The 20913-nt window shown below is 40.9% G+C and overlaps 1 protein-coding gene across 1 annotated transcript in view; it reads left to right on the top strand.

Annotated features, from left to right (window-relative positions):
- Nucleotides 1-20913, top strand: part of SDK1 (sidekick cell adhesion molecule 1) — a 628797-nt gene that overhangs the window by 517512 nt on the left and 90372 nt on the right. The window contains exons 24-29 of the mRNA XM_029911274.1: nucleotides 903-1012; nucleotides 3885-4035; nucleotides 6341-6578; nucleotides 12249-12364; nucleotides 13200-13389; nucleotides 16118-16216. Of these exons, the coding sequence (XP_029767134.1) occupies nucleotides 903-1012; nucleotides 3885-4035; nucleotides 6341-6578; nucleotides 12249-12364; nucleotides 13200-13389; nucleotides 16118-16216 (904 nt within the window). The remainder of the gene's footprint in view (nucleotides 1-902; nucleotides 1013-3884; nucleotides 4036-6340; nucleotides 6579-12248; nucleotides 12365-13199; nucleotides 13390-16117; nucleotides 16217-20913) is intronic.

Below are 20913 nucleotides of genomic sequence, written 5' to 3'. Positions count from 1 at the left end.
GTGGTGTTAGCAGGTGTAAGATTATATTAGAGGGCTCTATCTGAGATCCTCTCTGCGGCACTCCTGAGTCACCAAGCTAATAACTAATCCTCCTCACTCGCTTTTCCAGCTCCCTCCCAAAATCCTTGCTACCACTCTATCAGGCCTGACCCAGTCTTCAGCCTACTGTTGCTGACAGCTTCTGAGGCCCAGTGAAAGACCCTGGCTCGCCTCTTATCCATTGGTGTCTCTCTTTTAAGTCCTGACTGTTCCTACTTCAGTTTTAACCTGGAGATGGCATGTGGATTGTAATGCTTTAAATTCCCATGACTGTTCTGCCCCTGCTAGCAGTACGCTAGCTGAGGGGCTGTGCCGAGCTGGCTCTTGGCCACAAACAGTGGTTAATTAATACAGAGCGCTGTGTATAGAGGAGCATGGTCTCAGCACAGCACAAAGCTCCTTTGTTCTTTGTCTTCTTTTGTTCTCTGTCTTCATTACTGAGGGGCCCTTGCTTTGCCTCCACTCAGACCTGGTTAATCTGCATCAGTTACTGAAACGTATTCTGATGAAGTCAACTCTTCATTTTTGTTATAACACTAGCCAACACTTTTGCCTTCTAGATATTAACATGCAGATGAATCAAACATGGCTTTAGCCCTCTTTACTCTGGGTTGTTATGATGTGTCTTTGCAATAGGCCTCACCAGTGAATCAAAAGTGAAATCCCAGCAGTAGATAAGGCAGGCTGGAAGTGCCACTGTTTCATATTTACCATTGTTGAGTGCCACAGCACATAAAACAAATGTTAGCTAGTTACTCTTGATTTAAAGGTATCCATCCTTCCACTGCAGCAATTACACGTGTCGCCAGGTGTGGACATTGTGTTGTCTGGTTAACATTTGTTCCTGCACTTCTCAACTATAGGTTGGTGTTCTAGGAGAGGAGGAGGAGTGGGTGAGTCTATATGAGGTGGAGAATGAACCTGATGCCCAGATGCTGGAGATACCAAACCTCATTCCATACACTCATTACAGGTGAGAAGAGCTGGTAATTAAATGCAGTATCAACTGGAGAAGCTTTTCTATTCATAAGCAGCTGACTGTAGTTTGCAATATGAATGAAAGGCAAAAGTTCACACCCCATAGTGTATACAACGTGTTTAGTACATTTAAATTTTAACCTATGCATAGTAAAATAACTAATCGTGATGCAAAAGGGAATAAACCAACTAAATGGGACTACTGAGTAACTTCTTAGATCATGAGGCTGAGGCCTTGTCTATACAGAAAGGATGCACCAGTTTAACTAAAACTGATTACAAATCGGTCTAGTTAAACTGTCACAATCTCCTATCTACACACTTACATCAGTTTAAAGATGCTTCTATTGATTTAGCTTAATTTAGTAATTTAAATTAGTTTAAAGGTTTGCTTACAGGAATTCACCAAATTAAGATAAAACAATATATGTAAAGTTTAAACCGATTTTAGTACATCCAATTTAATTAAACTGATGCAGTTTTCTAGTATAAACAAGGTCTGAGAATGGGGATGCCCAATCCTAATGGAAAATGCCTATATTAAATAGTGTACTAATAAAAGTCTTAGTAATCAGGGACTTCTGGGAGCCAGGGCAAAGCAATTTGCTACAGACACTGTCTACTTTCACACCACTGAAAGGCCTGTTACTTGGGTCACATGATACCGTGAATTGCTAAGCAATAAGATACATATGATAAGATCTTCACCTTGTTTGTAATTAGTTCAGTACCTGTGCACTAATTTTCTTAATTTTAGTAAAAAACCACCAGAGCATATTGGACTCTTCCTCCCCAGTACAGCATATTGCCACTCAGTTGTATCTGATATATACGGGCCTGTCAAGAATTTCTAAAAGCTATTTCCAGATGTGGGAGATTTCTAATAAGGCAATTTTAGAAAAAAAATGTATTATCAGGATGTCTTTGTAGTCTTTCATGATGACAATGGATAGTCATTGGGCCAAAGAAAAAGAGTGAGAAGGATTCCATGGCCTGGTAGTTAAGGCACTCATGTAAGATGTGGGAGGCACAAGTTCAAATCCCTTCTCCAGTAACTCTTTAATTGTTTATATAAAAGGGACAGCTTCAAAAGGAGAGACTGGGAAAGCCTCATATTAGAATATCCCCTAGCCCAGTGGCTAGGCCCCTCTCTGGAAATGGGGGAGATCCATGTTCCATTCCTGTCCCTATGTTAGGTAGAGGGGGTAACTGAGCCCAGGTTGCCCCCATCCCAGCTGAAGGCTAAAGTTAATAAGGGATGCAGCAGTACCACCACCTCCTCCTCTGTGAATCTCATCCTCCTTTCCTTTTGTCAAAATTCCTGAAAAGCTAAACAGAAACTTTCAGGGCTAAGACTTTTCAACATTACCAAAATGTTTCATGGAGGTTCAACTCAATCTTTTCAAATTTGCCAAAAAATTTCAAAAAACATCATTTTCAGTTTGCCCCCAAACCATTTTTTCCCCAAATTGCTTGCAACGTAAATATTCACTCAGCTCTCTTCATAGGATCATTGAAAGAGATGAATTTCCCAGCTGTCACCAGATCCTTGAGGTTATCAATGGTATCAATGGTCAGGAGAGTGCTAGAGCTGGGAAGGGCGGGACTCTCTTGCACTCCTTAACCTGGTGGTTAGGGTCCTGGCCTGGATGTGGAAGACTCAGATTTAAGTCTCTGCCCTGCCTGAAGCAGAGTGGTCTGAGATAAAAAACCTCTGCTTTGAATAAGACAGAGTAGGGATTTAAATCTGGGTCTCCCACATCCTTGGCCAGTGTCCTACTACCAGGCTATCTACACGCTCTCTCTCTCTGACATTTCAACACAATTCTGTTTTCATGAAAAAATTTGCAAATTTCAAAACCTCAAAAGTTGCTGCAAAACAGAGTGATCATCCTGCCAGCTCTAGTTACCGCACGCTGAAGGGATAAATCATGAGCGCTAATTATCAGTTAGACAGTCTTTGTCAGTTGAGCTTCTTTCCTACACTCTTTGCCAATGTTTGAGTGTGAAATTAAGGATGATGTTTGTTTGATGTATTGCCTTTAATGCACTTCCTAAAGTGATCAAAGCAGATAGATAAATGGTGCTATGTAGTCTAGCTCGACCCTTATCTAAGTCCAATCATTAGAGCCAGATTTCCACTGTTCAATATAAACAAATTGAACAGCTACAAGCTAGCCTCAAATATTTGGAACTGCAAGACCCTCCTGTATTTGTCACCTGTGGGTATCTGAAGCCTACAACAAGTCTTAACTTTTTTGTGATTCCTTATGAAGTTGAAAAAGGCTTTCATGCCCCTATATGGACTCCTGCTGTAGAAGAGATCATTTGGAGCAAACAGGATGGCTTTTAAACTGTGTATCCATATTAAATGACTTAATCATTCTTGTGTAGGAAAGGAGACAAGGCTGTCCACAAAGATATATCAGCCCTCATTGAATTGACCGTTGAAGGGAAATATAACTGATGCATTTCTGATATTTGCAAGGACACTATGATATCCAGATACCGATATTTGTAACACCCTTTCTGAATGTAACACAAAGGCATCTCAAGGGAAAATCAGTTAATGCTGGCATAATCTCCTCAAATGTGGTATAATTACCGTAATCTCCTCATATTGCCTGTCTGTTTCTAATAGACACTAAATTAGTCTAATTTTGAGGATCTTGCCATTGTTGCAGTAGTGAACAGGGCGATGAATTTAATGGGTATTCATGAGCAATGGCATTTATGTCTCAAATTGATGACGGCCTGGTTTTCTTTCTTTCTATTGGTGTAGTCCTGGGCAAGAAATAGCATTTGTTCAGTTTTCAGGTTAGCTTTGCTTTGGAACATGTTTGCATTATGCTTTCTTTATGCTTTAGATTCCGGATGAGACAGGTGAATATTGTCGGCCAAAGCCCACTCAGCCAACCATCTCGTGTCATCCAGACACTGCAGGCACCACCAGATGTTGCACCAGGGAGCGTTACCGTGCGCACTGCCAGTGAAACTAGCTTGTGGATCCGATGGATGGTGAGTTACTGTAAATTGAGGAGTCTGGGGGAGATGTCGACATTTGAGGTGTCAGTTTCCCCAGAGAATTTGTCCAAAGTTCATAAATTACTTTTTCATGCATTTGACCCAAAGAGGAACAGCAAAAATATTCCCTTTCCCAAATTGTCTGAAATCTGAGATTTATCTAAGCGCTTTACTAATCACCTCAATTCCCCACTGCCCTCACTTACAAGGGAAATATACGCCTTGTGTAAAAGGCCAGAGATGTTAGTGCCTTAGCTTTTGAGGCTTTCCATGTCCCCAGCTTCAGTCAGCACATACAGGCAATATGAATACTTGAGCTAATTTGCTGCTTCTTTCCACAGAGTTCTTTATTGAGTTCTGATCACTAAAATATGGTGATCTTGCAGATACTGATATCAAGAGATGTTAGCTAGGTTGGGAGTAGGGTGACCAGACAGCAAATGTGAAAAATCGGGATGGGGGTGGAGGGGTAATAGGAGCCTATATAAGAAAAAGACCCCAAAATCGGGACTGTCCCTATAAAATTGGGACATCTGGTCACCCTTGTTGGGAGCTGGCCTTTTGAGATCATTTAAAAAAAAAAAAAAGGGTTGATCACATGATGGTGAGGAGACGATGAAATTGGTTGTCCATAGGAAAAAAACAGAAGTATGTTGTAATGATAAATTGTTAATGAACTAAAATTGTAATAAGTTAAATGCTGCTTGTGCATTACACTGGTATATATCTAGAGTAAGACCCTTTATATTTAGAGAGTTACTCTGGTTTTATGCCAGTGTAACTGAGAGCAGAGTATTTCCATATATACCTACACACCACTTAGGTAGAAACTGTATCCAGGTGATCGATTGCAGAGCTATGTGATAAATTGTGGCGCCAGATGATTAATTGCAGAGCCATTCACAAATTAATTTATCATGCACCTTTGACTGCCTCAGTTGCCCATGAAAATATCTCACTGGGATTTACTCTAATATTCTAGCTCCCTTCAAATAGTCTCCTTTCTGCATTATAAATCTGACCCCAAAATAGTTCCCCCTGCTGCAGCTCCCTCCTCCTCCTCCACAAATGTGACTAGATAGGAGCAGTATTTCATTGGAAAGGCGAGATTCCAGCTTCCAAGTGGCACCCAGAACTTGTCTAGACCTTGAAGGGCTGAGACGTCAGACTTATAAATGGGACATTAGTATGTATAGAAAAGCTATTACAGTTCATTTGGTCATTGAGCTGCATATCTCACTCGTGGCTTCACATATGAGTAATATGCTCATCCCTAACCCCTGCAGTCACACTTTAATAGCATATCACACGTTCATATCTGTGGCCTGTACTCTGGTTCATTCAAGAGCATTTTAGGGGATTTTTAAAACTTTCATTAGGACTGTTTTATATTCATCCACCTGTAAAGCGAGATGTCATATTTACCATGAGACTAACAGTGCAGAGGTCAGAGGGAGCCACAAACACATCTGAAAATGACCCAGTTTAGCTTTTCTACACAGCATAATGTCAGCATTTTAAAGTGTGACATCGCTGCCCTTCAAGGCCGACGAGTGAGTTTTGTGACCCTTTGGGAACTTCTTTCCAACTGAATGAAGTTTACATTTCTAGTCCTACTGGGCCACAGGATAGAATACTTTAAAGCTATGAAATGTTAATATACAACAAAACCTGTTACTGAAGCAGTGTTGAATCTTGCTCATAGTTGGGCTCATACAGATGTAGTTTTAAGGGGGAAAATCCACACTCGGGTGGAGCAGGTGATGACATTTCTGGGGCAGGTTAATTTTTCTTTTAAGTGTCTGATGCTGCTCAGGGAGTTGGAATGTTAGAAAAAATCCTAGTTAGATGGATTAATAGGCAGAGGGCCAGTGAAACAGTCTGAGGTGCATGATATATTTATCCCATGGCTCTGCAATTGATCACTAGTTTCCACAGTTTATCCCCTGGTTCTGCAATTTACCACATTGGTATTACCTCCACGTATATGGAGTGAGGGGTGTATGTAGGTGTGGGAGGGGCAGAGAGAGGTGTTGTTTGCTATACAATATTTAGGTAGGGTGGCATAGAAAAAAAATTAAAAATATTACATGCAAAATAAAAAAAATATTATAAATGGTCAACAAAGATAAACAAAATGTATAATAAACCCTCAACTTCTCACCACCCCAAACTTCTCTCACCTTCTTGCAGTATTTATTAAGTATATGAGTACAAAAGGCAATGACGTATGATTTGAAAAGCATAGTCCACCCATTCTGTGCAATAATTTTGTGCTCTTCTTCTTATTAATGGCCAGCCTCTCCTGGATGCTCAATATAATGGCAACCCAGAGTCGGTGGGTTACAGGATAAAATTGTGGCGTGTGGATCTGCAGTCTCCAGTGCTCATGAAGGTTATCAGTGACCGGCTGGAGAGGGAATATACTGTTGAGGATCTGGAGGAGTGGGTAGAATATGAACTGCAGATTCAGGCCTTCAATGCCATCGGGGCAGGACCATGGAGTGAAGTGGTGAGAAGTTGCACACGGGAGTCTGGTAAGTAACAGTATATGCGCTTCTGTGAAGAATGGGCTCAGTGCATTTCAGTATCTTCAGCCCTTTCCCTCAACCTCTCTTTCTTGCAGATCTACTAAACCTAAAAGTGCAATCTACGGATCCATTGGTGGTAAAAAAGACACATTTGCTAGCCAGGCAGCTTGTGGGGGAAGATTTTAAATGGAGTAGATAGTAACCAAAGAGGAAACTAATGATCTGAGCTATCAGTGCCACCTTCCAAAATTGTGCCTGTAGATCGGCATAAATGTAACCCACATATGCGCATGCTAACAAGCACATAGAAATTGTTCTGTCCACCTGTTCTGAGTATGCAGATATTATACTAGTTTAGAGACTTCTAGTTGCCAGAAGAAAGCAGTCTCTACACTATCAAGGCAGCAATAAGTAACTGGTAACTCTGTAACAACAGCAGAAGCTAGATCTTGCAAAGCTGTTAGCTAGGGAACTTCAAACAGAGCTTCTTTCTCAGACGCAGCTTGCATGCCTCTGATGTAATTTGCTTTTACTGCAGGTGAATAATTAGATGGAGTGACCCTACTTGGATAAAATATTCAATAGTAAAAGTGAATTACTGTTGCATGTGACTTGTATTTAAGCAAGGATCATGCTTGTTACTTTTCTTCAAAATCGTTTAAACTTGAGTGCTTTGAAAGTTAATACTGTACATGCTGTGTGTGTATGTGCACATCTGCGTATATGTAAATATAGACAATGTGCCAAAACTACCAATGGAAGCAACAGGTGGTCAGCACCTTGCATGATTTGGTCTACTGGTTCAGGCAACTAACCGTTGAACTCACTGAAGGTAAAAGGCTAAACAAAATCTTTGAGCCCCTTCCTGTTAAAGTGTTGGGTTTTTCCTAGTAACTGAAATGTTATTGCTAGAGGTATTTTAAACAAGACATGTTTGTAATGGACTTTGAGATAGTATGTCCCAGAATAAAATAGTTTTGAAGAGCTCTGTATCATTATAAGGAGATAACTGCATTTCCTCTTTTCTCTATTGCTGTTCACACAATTCCTCTGAAAATTAACAGATACTGAGATTAAGTGATTTCATAAAACCTTGGGATAATAGTGGTCCAGATCAGCCGTTAAAGATCAAAAGTTCCATGTGTATATGTCAGCATTTTCTCTCCGAGTATTAAAAAAAAATATTTAATTTGGCAAGAGATTCTAGAGGGGAAAGAATGAAAACTGGAATCAAAATGATGCTGAGCACTGATTTGGGCCGTAAGGACTAGTTTATTTGTTTGTTTTCCATGTATTTTCTTGGTGCACAGTTAAGGATCATACATTAGGCTGCATCTTTTCAGATTAAGTGGCACAAGAAAACAAATGTTGGTGGAGCAACCTGCTGTGTTGAAAACAAAAACTTAATCAAGACTGAAATTAACCTGACAGGCCTTGCATTCATGGTCATGGCTGGGCTAAGGTGTGGGTAGGGTACACCTAAAGCCAGAGGTGGGGGGAAAGGAAGGGCGGTCATTCAAGGCAAACACAAGTTCCATCAGCCACTTCTTTCAGGGAGTGAGCACAATAGTAATACTTAACGTTTATACAGAGGCGTATATGCTCACAATGCCTTACAAAAATTCTCCCAACATTCCTGTGAGGCAGGTAGAAAGTGGGTAAGAATTGATATCCTATATTACAGATGGGGAGACATAGAAAGGTTGATTTTAACTGGAATTGTGGGTGCTCAGTGCTCTTGACAGTCAGGCCAAAGTTGACTCATCCAAGGCCACGCAGTGACAGAGCCAAGACTGGAGCCTCTATTTCTCAACTGCCAGTGCAGAGCTCTAACCACTAGGCCAGGGTGGTAGCCTGAGAAGTGAGTTCAGGCACTAAACTCGCTCTTGGTATCCTATAGGTCAGTGCAGCTGGATGAGTCCATGATCTTTATTAAAAAGAAAAATTGCATCTGGATGACTGTTTATTCTAAGATGTGTGATTATGTCACTGTTAACTGAGCACACATGCTAACAATAAGTTGCATGTCACTGCAGCTACTCTGTCTTTTAATGCATTTCATTATAAAGAAGGCTAGAGGCAACCAAACAGACTGAGCATGGAGAAGCAATACTGGGATAGCTTGGGGGATGGCTTAAGTGTAGACAGCAGGAAGGATGAACATGAAGGGAAGATCCACATCCTGGATACAATAACAGGTTGTTGAAGAGGGGAGAGAGATTAATTTGCGCTTCAAAAAGGACAGATTTTATTGATCCAAAATGTTTTCATACTCTGGGAACTTAAATAATTCAGTTAATTTCACTGTGTAATATAATCATAGAATGACAATTTACAAACTCTGTTTCCACTCATTGTGATGGGAATTGGTTTTCAGGATTACATATTTCAACTACAGAAATGCTAACTAGACCTTGATAGTGTTCATACAACCTTGATTCGAATGTTTCTTTCTTGATCCATAACCTCATGTTTTCATATAATTCATCTCAATTGTGCCAATCCACTGCCCTAGTATTTGTGGGCTCATAATGCTTCCTGATTACGTGCATAGCACTCGTCTTACAAAATCAGCTGTTGCACAAGTACAGTCACGTATCTGTGGGAGGTTCAAGCTCTTAGTGTTTCAGACATTGACCTTCATGAAGCAGTTAAGATGCTGAGATAAAGCATTGCTTTATTGCAGAAATAGGGCCAAATCCTCCGTTGGTGTAAAGAAGCATTGCTCCATTGTAGCTGATGGCGCTATATCAATTTCCACTTGCTGAGGATCTGGCCTATAATGTCTAACTCGCTTTCTAGACAAAGGGTTTTATGGTGCAACACTATTATTTTTACCATAGCCATAGGTCTGAACCATCACCTCTAACTAACATAAGAGGTACAAATTATCAGCTTTATTTTTACTTTCAAAATGTGACAATGATTCAGTTAACTTAAATGAGCTAATACAAGGAACCAGTGGACCACTCCACGGTGTGGCATCTTTTAAGACAGTTGAACTTTCCTGGTAAAATCCAAAATAGAGACCAATGGATTGTAAGGATTGTCACTGACACTGATAAAGAGATGAACTATGAACCTTTGTTGCATTTACAGTATGAGAATGTTTGAGTCAGGACAGGGATGTATGGTCCTACCACAGTGAGGCACTCCAGGTATAATGGACAGAATGAGGCTATGGTGATGGTGAACGTAACTGCAAAACCATGAGCTTCTGCTAAGGTCCAGTGGAAAATACCAGTAGATTCTCTGTAGTTTCCCATGTCTGATCACGCAAAGTACCCCATGCAGTTGGCATTACTTCTAACTACCTCATGGAGAACAGTAGATTGTCTCAACATTTAGCTTCAACTTCTCGTGTCTTTCACTTTATACTTTTGAGACTTTTCAACATTGTATTCTGGTTGTGGCACCCGGTGAAAAACAACCATAAATTCAACCACCTTATCACTAAACACAATACACAAACACACACCTTCACATCCTCTGTCTAATGATCATCTTGAATCTGGTTCCCCCTTGGAATAGAAACATGACCATCAAAAAAAGCTTTGCAGTATAGTGCCAGAACAGAGACAAACTAAAGATTTGGGAAACACTTGACCCACAAAAAAAGAGTGGCCATTTAGATATTGTGCTTACATTCCCAAGGTAATATTTGGGGAAATATTTGCCCTGTCCATTACTGAGAGGTGAGAGAGAGCATCAAGAGTCTGGGCTAGCAAATCTTCAGAAAGCTCCATTTCCTGCATTGTTAGACTTAGACTCTTGCTAGCAGTAATAAGTGATCATATACACAACCTAAAGATGTATGCATACACTGTGAGCACAACTTCAACAGCAACCTTCTGTGAACTCTGGAGAACTTATGGCAGCTGACCAAAAAGCAAAAGATTATTCACAAAAATAAAGTCTTCTCTTGTAAAAAGGGAAATTCAAAGCAAAGAAAATATGAATAAATGTGTCTGGAAAAGGACTGCTTTTCTTTACACTTACTCTGATTCCTTTCCCTCTCCTGCCAAAGTAATTCATGTGGGAGTAGCTCTTTGTGAAGATCTACAGATAAAGTTATGGCAGGGATCCAAAGACATTCATGGCTCCTGGCAATCTGTTTTCCTTTAACATAATTATATCCTTGTGGGGGATAAATCTAGAAGAAGATAAAAAACACTTCAGCATAGAGAGGGGAAAAAAATCTGATTTCAGTCTGCTGCATTGTCGTGTGATGGTGCTGTTTTTCTCATGTCCCAGGTAATTGTTAACAGGGAAATTGTTTCAGAAATGACTGTATATGCGGTTAACCTTCAGTGCACCAGGATGTGGGTTGGTGAATTTTTTTTCCCCAATATATATTCTCGTGTCATACTCGTTATACTGTTCTTGCTGCTTGCAGCCTCAGGTGCTAGCCCTCCATAACAGCTTTTCTTCTGTTTTCAGTTTGGACTGCAAGGAGAGTGCTGGCTTTTTCAGGGGCATTGCGCTCCCTTGGTGATGCACTCAGAACCTTATTCAAGCCTTCTTTTCCATGTGTGCTTGTGTAACATTCTCTTCCTTGGCAAATGAATGTTCTCTGAAGCTTGGCAGGTTTTATTGTGCTTTAAGAAGGATTATGCCCTTCAGACATTAGAAATGCACAGAAAAAAAGACGAAAGGGACAAAATAAAATTGTGTTTGTTGAACCCTTAAAAGCAGCCTCCAAATTTAATTGCAATAACTGCATGGTGTTAAAGTTGTGGTTGTGTGGTTCTTCTGTGATGCCTGGAGAGGTAATATAGTCAGAGGATGCAGATTCCCTCTGCTTTCAGGTCAGTGAGGAGTCAGTAATTTCAGCTCCAGTCGTATTTCTAGTTTCATAAGGCCCAATAATCACATTTTATAATTTAAATGAAATAGGCATGTCTTTCTTTTATACCCTGCTGATCCAAGCCGAGCTCCTCAGTGATAGATCTACAACATTGTCATTTTGTATACTACACCGTAATCAAAAGGCTTGGAGGTTGGAGGAGTCCTCAGTGAATCGGGAGGTCTGGGCTCAATCCAGAGGCTGGAATTATTGCCAATTCTACACAAGATGCTATAATTTCCTTTCAGATAGCATAGGAAGCAGGACAGATGTAAAACTTCTTGTTGGAACAGATTTGCACCTTCAGATAAATTCCCAGTATATAAGGATCTCTGGCTTTCAACACAGGGAAATAAAACGTGTGACAGAGATATTGAGAAAGATATTTACATTAATCCAGTGCTAACTTGATTCTAATTATTACAAAGTATATAGAATGCTGAGCGTTTAAATCCCAATTTCCATCTTTATTATTATTTTATAAAAATAAAACAAATGAGCACCCAGAAATGCACAGTCCGTAATTTAGAATCTTTGGTTGTTCACAAATGTCATGGAAGAATTAGTGAGAAATTAGGGTAGAAGGAGGGATAGAGCTAGGAAACATAGGATGAGATTTAAGAGTGGGAAATATAGGGTGAATATCAGAGAAAAATGGACTTTCATCTGTTTTAGGCTGTGGAGAAGTCTTGCAACGGACACTGAAAACTAGACTAAACAAGACAGAAGCAAATGCTCTGTAGGGAACAATCCTGAGCTGGCAGGGCGATGAAGAGGTGACGTAATAGGAAAGACCTGTCTCTAATGTCTGTGATTCCATATGATTGCAGTTCCTTCTGCTCCCCCTGAGAATGTGTCAGCTGAAGCAGTAAGCTCTACTCAGATCCTACTGACATGGACATCAGTACCTGAACCAGAGCAAAATGGACTTATCCTGGGCTACAAGGTACACAATCGAGGTTTTAATACATTTGCTAGGCTGCTTTTCCACTATCTGTTAGATAGTTATTATCTAACAGATGCATATTAATTTACCCATTTCTCTTTTGAGAAGGGTCAGGAAATAGTCTCTTTCTTCGGAGGAGTGATCTGATTTGTTTTGGGTATGTCTACACTTGGAGCTGGAGATATAAACTACACTAGCTCTGGTCAAGCTAGCATGCTAAAAATAGAGTGTTGCCACGGTGACGTTAACAGCAGGAGTGGGCTAGGTACCCCAACTTCATGCCTAGTGTCTCAGATAGGTATGTACTAGCTTCTCCTGTTGTTCACATCGCACGTCTACATTCTGTTTAAAGCATGCTAACTCAATCAGAGCTAGCATGGGTATGTCTCCTTGAATTGGAATTTACACCTGCTCGAAGTGGAGACCACAGAAAGGGATATCAGTCAAGATGCTGGAATAAGCTTGCTCATACTCACCTCATCATCCCAGATCATTGCAGTTCAGTCACCAGAGATGAGGGCAAAGTATCCAGCAGAGTTGCATTGTTTCTAACAATGCCCTCTGACTTCTAAAGTCATAATCTCTCAGGTTCAAGCATGCAGTATCACTGATTTCCCTTCACATGTCCAGCAGTTCATGGCTTACCTTCTGTGTTATATACAGCCAGTGCTCATGTCTATGGGATTACCTGTTTGCTCTGTGCAAAAGAGTGCAGTTGAGTCTGTTGCTTTATATTTTAAGATCAGGAAGAACCCAAAATACATACAATCTTTCTTGCAATCCTTTTGGATAATGATTGATAACCATACTTTTTCTGTTGTGTTTATTCTTGCAGATTCTGTTTAAAGCAAAAGATTTGGACTCTGAACCAAAGACCCAAATAGTGAGAGGTAACCACACCCAGAGTGTCCTGCTGGCCAGCTTGAGGAAATATGTTCTTTATGAGATTCAGGTGCTGGCGTTCACACGTATTGGAGATGGGGTCCCTAACTTCCCTCCAGTCATAGAGAGAACCAAGGATGATGGTGAGTTTATGGGTCGCTGAAGTGTTCTTCCCATTCATTCTAGCATTTCTTTTTAAAACAAAAGCTGTTTTCGTTATGCAAACTTAAAAATATAGCCTAGATTTGCTTACAATTTTAAACATAAAGAATCTGATCTTTGGCTAGTGTCAATTAGCACAGCATTAGGGGCAAGCTGAGGTTCTGGGCCCAAAAACTGAAAACATTTCCCCCCGTAATTGACAAAAGAAAAAAACTCCATTTCTCACTCATTCAAACCTCATAGAGCTAGTTCCAGGCTGGAGTGAAGTTTGACAGCCCAATTATGAACTTCTACAGAACTGCAATCTTAGCACTAAAACAAGAAATGCTATAATAGGACACAATAAACAAATCTGGCCCTGACTGGGCCTGAAGGAGATATGGAGTTTGGCATTCCAGTAAGAACTTTGATTAGGCATCAGGGAATAAGAGAAGTCAAAATGCATGCACAACAGAGAGGGGGTTCCCCCCTTCAGTTCTCTGCTTAGCCATTGGCTGAGTAAGGGAGGATGGGGACAGTTGACTGGCTTCTGCGTTTCTCTCCCCCCCCCACCTTTGCTTGGACGACCCTGGCTCAGCCATGCTGGCCGCTGCAGAAGTCATAGAGGTCATAGAAAGTCACGGAATCCATGACATCCTCAACCTCCATGACAGACACTGAGCCCTACTTATTATACTGTTACGATTGCTGACTCGTCACAACTTGCAGCTGGTGTCCGGGGGTAAAGGCAAGAAGAGCCAGCTTCCAGAGGTCAACAAGACCTCCAGGATTGTACAGCTGGACCTTGCTCTCATGAAGTAGAAGAACTTTGAAGTCTTTGAGTACTGAGGTTCCCCTCTCATGCCTTTGTGGCCTCTGTCACTCCACCCTCCTTATGCGGAGAACCACGGCGAAGAGGTTTCACAACTGAACTGAGTGCTTGAGTAGATGAGGAAGGATGTACCTCAAGTTATTTTTTGGTTTGTGGTAAAAGCCCTGGAACCCTCACTGGAACAAATTAATTAAATGCCTCATACGTGAGCGCCGGGGCAGGCAATGAAGTGCCCCTCCACAAGGTAAAATTAATAAAGTTGCAGCCTGCTGTTTAGCCCCAACCCACAAGTCTGTCAATCATTCACCTGCTTGATCTGGTCAATAAGAGACTGACATTTGAAAAGTGACCATATAGGCTTCCCTTTGTAATCCCCTCCAATGCTTCCTATGATCTCAGAGATTCCTCTGTGCAGTTTGACGTGCTGAAAGGACTAGAGCCACCCCCTGTTTCTGCTTTAATTTGTCTTTGTGGTCAGGGTATTCCTGGTGTATTTTCACTGAAGTTTACGTCAGCAGTAAAAATATTTTTCAGCTTTACAGATGTCAAACACTTAAAGGTGACCATTTTCTCTGCATTTTCAGTCAGGTATAAGCAAGTATAAAGAATGTGTCAATTGAAAACTCTTTTTTTGTATTCTTCCTAATAAAAATAAATAAAAATAAACCCCCCAAATCCTTTTGGATCTAAAGCTCCCAACAGAAATTAAATAACTGTAGATTTCCATAAGCAACTTTATTGAAGCAATTACATTGGACTGAGAACATGTTCAGACTTCTGATTTTGTACAATATTTTCTGCAGTCTCCAGCAAAGCACTAAGGTTGTGCCTTGCAGAGAGGAAGAGCGCAATTACCCCCAATCATTGCTTTAGTCATTCTCCTAACACACTAGCTGTGTGGTAACTTAGCCTTTTTCTAAGAGACGAGGCAGAGTGCAGATTATTGTAGCAAAACTCTACAGGGAGATAGTGCATTCACTGAATTCCATAAACCAGAATGTAATGAGAAATGTTTAAGGTTGTTTGTCAAAGACAAGCTCATTATAACAGTTCCCTCCTAAAGTATATGTTGGCAAACGATACAAATTGTTCTTCCATCTCCAAATTCCTGACATAAACATGTTGTGTCTTCTTTCAGTTCAATTTAATTAAAAGTATCATCAGTGAGAGTGCAGGTGAGATTTGTGCTTACGGAGAATTTCAGAGCCTGCGTATTTGTGAATTCGCATAAACTCACCTTGTGAACCTGAGATGGACAACCTGGGTGCCAGCCATCTGTGTTAATGAGCTTCTGACCTCATGAAGGTTCTCGAGCCTAGACTCACGTACAAAATGCATATGTAAAATCAGAAGGGAGTTCAAAGCTAGGGCTGCCAGCAGAGTTAGATGATATTATTCAATTTCAACAGGCATGAAGGGAATTAAGCTGACACATTCTCTCTCTCTGGAAAGGTAGCTCAGTGCCTCGCACCCTAGAATATAATCAGCTATGTAGTGACTTAGATGAAGTGTGTAATCTGATTGGCTCACAGGGATTCCCAGCTATGCTGTTATGAGATCATTCTCACATAGGTCAGAACTCATTTGTCAAAGCATCCTTGTAACGCCACTTTTATAGGTGCAGCAAAACATTCTAGGGTGTGTGGTTGCAGTATTATATTTACTCTTTTGTGGTACTAGAGGCACCCAGCCTTTCACAGAATTCCTCACAATAAAACCAGTGTGTGCATGTACAGCATCGTAAGCTCACAGCTATCTCTGGAGTTCTGGTTAGATACTGCTTGGCCTGACTTCTGTATAAAGCAGACAGAGAAGTGTTTAAACAAGCAGCTGTCACAGAACTAGCAGTTCCTTTGGTACGTAATATCCACTTTTGTGATTTCTGTTGTTCTTTTCAGCCCCAGGACCTCCTGTGAGGCTGGTGTTCCCTGAAGTGAGACTGACATCAGTACGAATTGTGTGGCAACCACCAGAGGAACCCAATGGAATTATTCTGGGTAAGAGAGGCAACATTTAAATTTCCAAACACAATGGTTAGGAAGAGGCGGAGAGAAAACAGAAGGAGAACTATGAATATGTGCTTATTCTTCTTCTTGCTTTCAGTACTAGAAAGCACATCCAAGCCACTTCATAGATGAACAAATTAAAATATTACATTGCTGTCAGCTGAGAAGTGTGGTACCCCTTGCTGGGGTTTGAAAGGGCTGGTCTACACTGCGGGGGGGATCGATCTAAGATACGCAACTTCAGCTACGTGAATAGCGTAGCTGAAGTCGAAGTATTTTAGATCGATTTCCCTTGGGTCCTCACGGCGTGGGATCGACGGCCGCGGCTCCCCCATTGACTCTGCTACTGCCACTCGCTCCGGTGGAGTTCCGGAGTCGACGGGGAGCGCGTTCGGGGATCGATATATCGCGTCTTAACGAGACGTGATATATCGATCCCCGATAAATCGATCGCTACCCGCCGATACGGCGGGTAGTCTGGATGTACCCGAAGGGTCAGTGAGATTCTGTATAACTAATGTAACACGCTTCTGATCCCCATGAGTCAGATGCACATGTCATCTCATGGCACTATATTTAAATTGTCTCCCATTTTTTCTGTTTTGTATCCTTTTTGGATGAGTGTTTGGGGAGTTGCCTACTACTCTATGGCAGGGGAAGAGTTGGTTTTTCCCTTCTGATGCCAGGACCACCTAAGCTCTTAGTTGTATGTGTTCTTGTGTTTTGCTTTATCACTTTTCTTTGGAGAATGACCATCTGTCAGGTCACAAGGAGTTAACTCACAATTAGCTTTTCATCAAGAGCAATAGTAGTAGCTAACTCAATTACAAGACTCTGTGAAATATCTTATCACCTTTTCTTCCCCCTGACCTCTCAAGATGGCTTTCCAGTGCACAAACTTTTACAAAAACAATGGGATCTGTATGAAGATGTTTACAATATATTAATCCATTCCTGCCTCTAATAATAAAGTACTGAGTAGTTAAATAGCACTTTGGTCTTCAAAACTCTGGACTAACATTAATAATCCTCCCACCAGCCCTGGTAGGTAGGTAGGGATGCTAATTCCCATTTTAAAAATGGGGAAATTGAGACCCTCACTTCTCATCTTGTGCTCATTCTTTTAGACTCTGCTGCCTCTGTTCTGTCTCTAGTGTTACCTGGCCTTGCTGTAGTTTGGGTTTGTATTTAGAATTATGAGATTATTTCCCATAGCATTAGGATAATTTTAAGGTAGACCCATAGTTTGGGTTTTACTAGGTTGACAGTGTCCCTTTAAATTACAGGCTGCTTTTTTACAGTTTGTTCAAATCTTGAGTCAATAGCTGTAGAAAGTGCTCAGGTTCACGGCCTCCAAAAGTACTCAAGTGAGGAAATCCTGGCACCTGAAGCAAAAGTCATCAAATGTGATTTGAAGGCAGCTGCTGCAGGGATCTCCTGAACACAAGAAAAAAAAGTCTTTGCATGAAAGTTGGCACCAGTTAGCTGTCAGAGACAGAATCCTGCAGTTTGCGTTGTTGGGTGTGTGGTTTGGGTTTTTTGTTTGTTTGTTTGTTTGTTTGTTTTTTAAATAAAGGAGTACTACCTCCTATGCTCTTATTTCAATGGAAACTAGGATTTGAAACATAGAATGTGTCTATGGAAAACTCCAACTGATAAAGAATATTGGGAAAATATAAAAAAATACTTTACTCTATAAACTGTGCCTCCTCTGTCACACTATGCCTCATTGCTGATCTTTGCCTTATCTGTTTAGACTGTAAGCGCCTTACGGGCAGGGACTATCTCTTATTCTGTGTTTACACAGCGTCTAGCACACTGCAGCCCCATTCTTGATTGACTCTTAGGCACTATCTCAATAAACGTGATAAATAATAACATGAGGGTCCAAGGAAGGAAGTAATTAGTTGGCAATGTCAGAATGAAGGGGTAAGAATTACCCACCTAGGGTATTTCTGATCCCTTCTAACAAAAGAAGAGTATCTCAGAAATATGTGAAAAACAGCATAGCACTGTAACACTATTGGAAAATGAAGGTTACAATTTACTCTTTTTTCCTGTATTGTTTTTTAAAGCTCCTTACTGCAGTGAACTTTTAGAAAGCAATTGTAACCATCACAGCCAAGTGTACTGAACTGGAAATGGTGGTGAAAATAGGTTAATACAGCTCTGGAGGGCGCCCTGCAAACCATCAGTGGTGCTGGAAAGAGAAAATGTCTTTTTTTTTTTTTCTTTTCCAAGAGCAACATTAGAATCAAAAGCTTAGAATCAATGTTTCTGCTCTGCTAGTGTGGCCCTCTGAGCATACAAACACCTTTGTAGCTAACATTTTTGTAATCCATATTAAAACATGTTCTAGCATTTCAGAGAGGGATTAGGAGCATGCAACACTGGCAGGCACCTAGAGGGAAAAACACTTGTTTGTTTAAATATTTTACTATGGAGAGCTGCAGATATTTCTAACCCCTCTTTTGGGAGTGTTGAAGTAACCACCTGGGCCCCTACGCTTCCTCCTTTTCTGCATTCCACCCACTTGCCATGAGACACAGTTCCTTTACATACTATTTAAACAAAGTGATGCATTACTATGGATATGTGCTCTTCATATCTGTGAGCGGTTCACTGAAAATGAGAGCTCATTCGGCACCCTTCCAGTCCCTGGTTAGTATTCCTCATGGTATCCTTGTGTCTAACATTTACCTGAAGCTTATTGCAAAACTGTGTGTAAGAACTCGTCTGAGAATTAGAACAAAAATTGGATGTAATCCATGTTTGCAAATTCACATTTTAATCCTGTATTGCATTTGCACGCACCCTGGCCCTTAAATAGCAAAAGTGGTAAAATAAACAATCTGGATGGCTTCTGCACCAGGCAGGCTGTAACGTCTCAATATCATTCACCTTTTCCTAAGTTCTATGACAAATTAGTGAGTGTTTATCGGCCATGTGAGCAGTGCTGTCGGTTCTGTATGGTGACGAGCTTGAAAGATGCTTTAGTATTCACTGTCTGTAGTCATTCTCCTGCCTGTTTGCTTTGGGGAATCAAGTGGTTGTGTTACAGTGACCTAACATTTAACAGGCAGTTTAAACTGTTGCCTTTTATTCAGTTCAGAAAGCACAGGCATATGAAACTGATTGCAGATACGCAAAAAGTATTTTAAAAGATGCTCATGCAAATGTAAGCACATTTTAAAAAAAGAAATTCCTAAAGAATGTATCTACTTTTTTGTTATGCACTGTGGGCCTGATCCAAAGCCCACTGAAGTCAATGGAAAGGCTCCCCAGGGATGGTAGTGGGTTTAGGATCAGGCTCTGTGTGGGAAAAGAGTAAGGAAAAGGCTAAAACACCTTAAAGTTACAGTCACAGCTTCAGGGCAACTGCATCTGTGTTCCTACTCAAGGGTCCTGGCTCCTCAGCCATCACCTCTCTTGGGTAGAGAGCTGTGTTCCTCTCCCTTCTGAGGGTTTTTTCCAGGCTGCACAGCTCCCTGCCTACACTGAGATATTTCCAGCAAGCCAGACTACCTAAACAGGCCAGCGTCTGCACTTTGCTTCTCTCCAGAGGCTATGAACAGCTGTAATTGCAGTCACAAATGACCACAGCTCTTTGTAGGCAAGCACATTTATTCTTAAGGTTAAAGCATTCAGAGAAAACATTAACAAAAATGTACCTAGACACATGCTAAAAAGCTTGCAAGAAGTCACCCCACCTCCAACTTCAGGCTGTGATAGGTGTCAGTCCTTCAAAACCCACAACTGTTTTTTTCCGGGGCTACAAGTTCATTACAAAATCAGATTCAGAACCAGAACCACCAGAAATAGTTCAATCTTCCCTTTATACAGCTTGAGCCGTTGATCTTGGCCTCACATAACAGGTGATCCAAAGACAATCGCCCTCTCCACAGGGCAAAGCTTCAGAAGGCTGGGGCTTTTGCATAACTGGATGTGGGGAATTTTCATTCACCTCTCCCTAGGTATTCTCCCAGCAACCTAACTAGTACCTCATGGGGAAGTGGATTACCTACACTGATGGGACAAGTTCTCCCATCAACCTAGGTAGTGTCTTCACTGAAGCACTGCCGCATTTTCAGTGTAGATATTGCAGGAAATTGCCGTATCTGTCATGGATACTGTGATTGGCCATCTGGAATATTGCTCTTCTAGAATATCTTCCTGTCCCAGAACACTTACTTGAGCCACCTCTTAAAGCTTTTACTCTTTTTTTCCCCATGACCCTCTGGTTTCTTATATCTGAAAAAAGCCATATAGTCATAACCCTTGTGTAATTTTTTTCATTCTGCATTTAAGTTTTATTCATATTTCCCTGACTCTGTTAAGTAATCTTTCCAGCTCTCCTCTCTGCCAGATATCTGGGACTCTCTTATCCTTTGTTCCTTTCCGAGCTTCCTTGTTCATCTGCAGGAGCCTTTGTAGCTCCTTTCAGTTATTGCTACATTGCTTCTTAATGCCCTGAGGCATGTATTAATTTCACTTTGAACACTTTCCATTTACCTCTATTGATTTGCCTTGTTTGATTTTACCCAACTCTTCCTGCATTCTTCCATCCTTTCGTTGTAAAATTCATCAACCTAATAATTTTACCATTTTAATTTCACTTCAGCTTAATTTAACCAAGCTCGACTGTGGCTTAGACCTCCATGCTTCAGATATTGCCTCTGTGTCACTCA

Source organism: Terrapene carolina, unplaced genomic scaffold, assembly GCF_002925995.2.
Source record: "Terrapene carolina triunguis isolate 2854851 unplaced genomic scaffold, T_m_triunguis-2.0 Scaffold93, whole genome shotgun sequence".
NCBI classification, from domain to species: Eukaryota; Metazoa; Chordata; order Testudines; family Emydidae; genus Terrapene; species Terrapene triunguis.
Note: the sequence above shows the minus strand (reverse complement) of the source record. Positions and strands in the feature narration are given on the sequence as shown.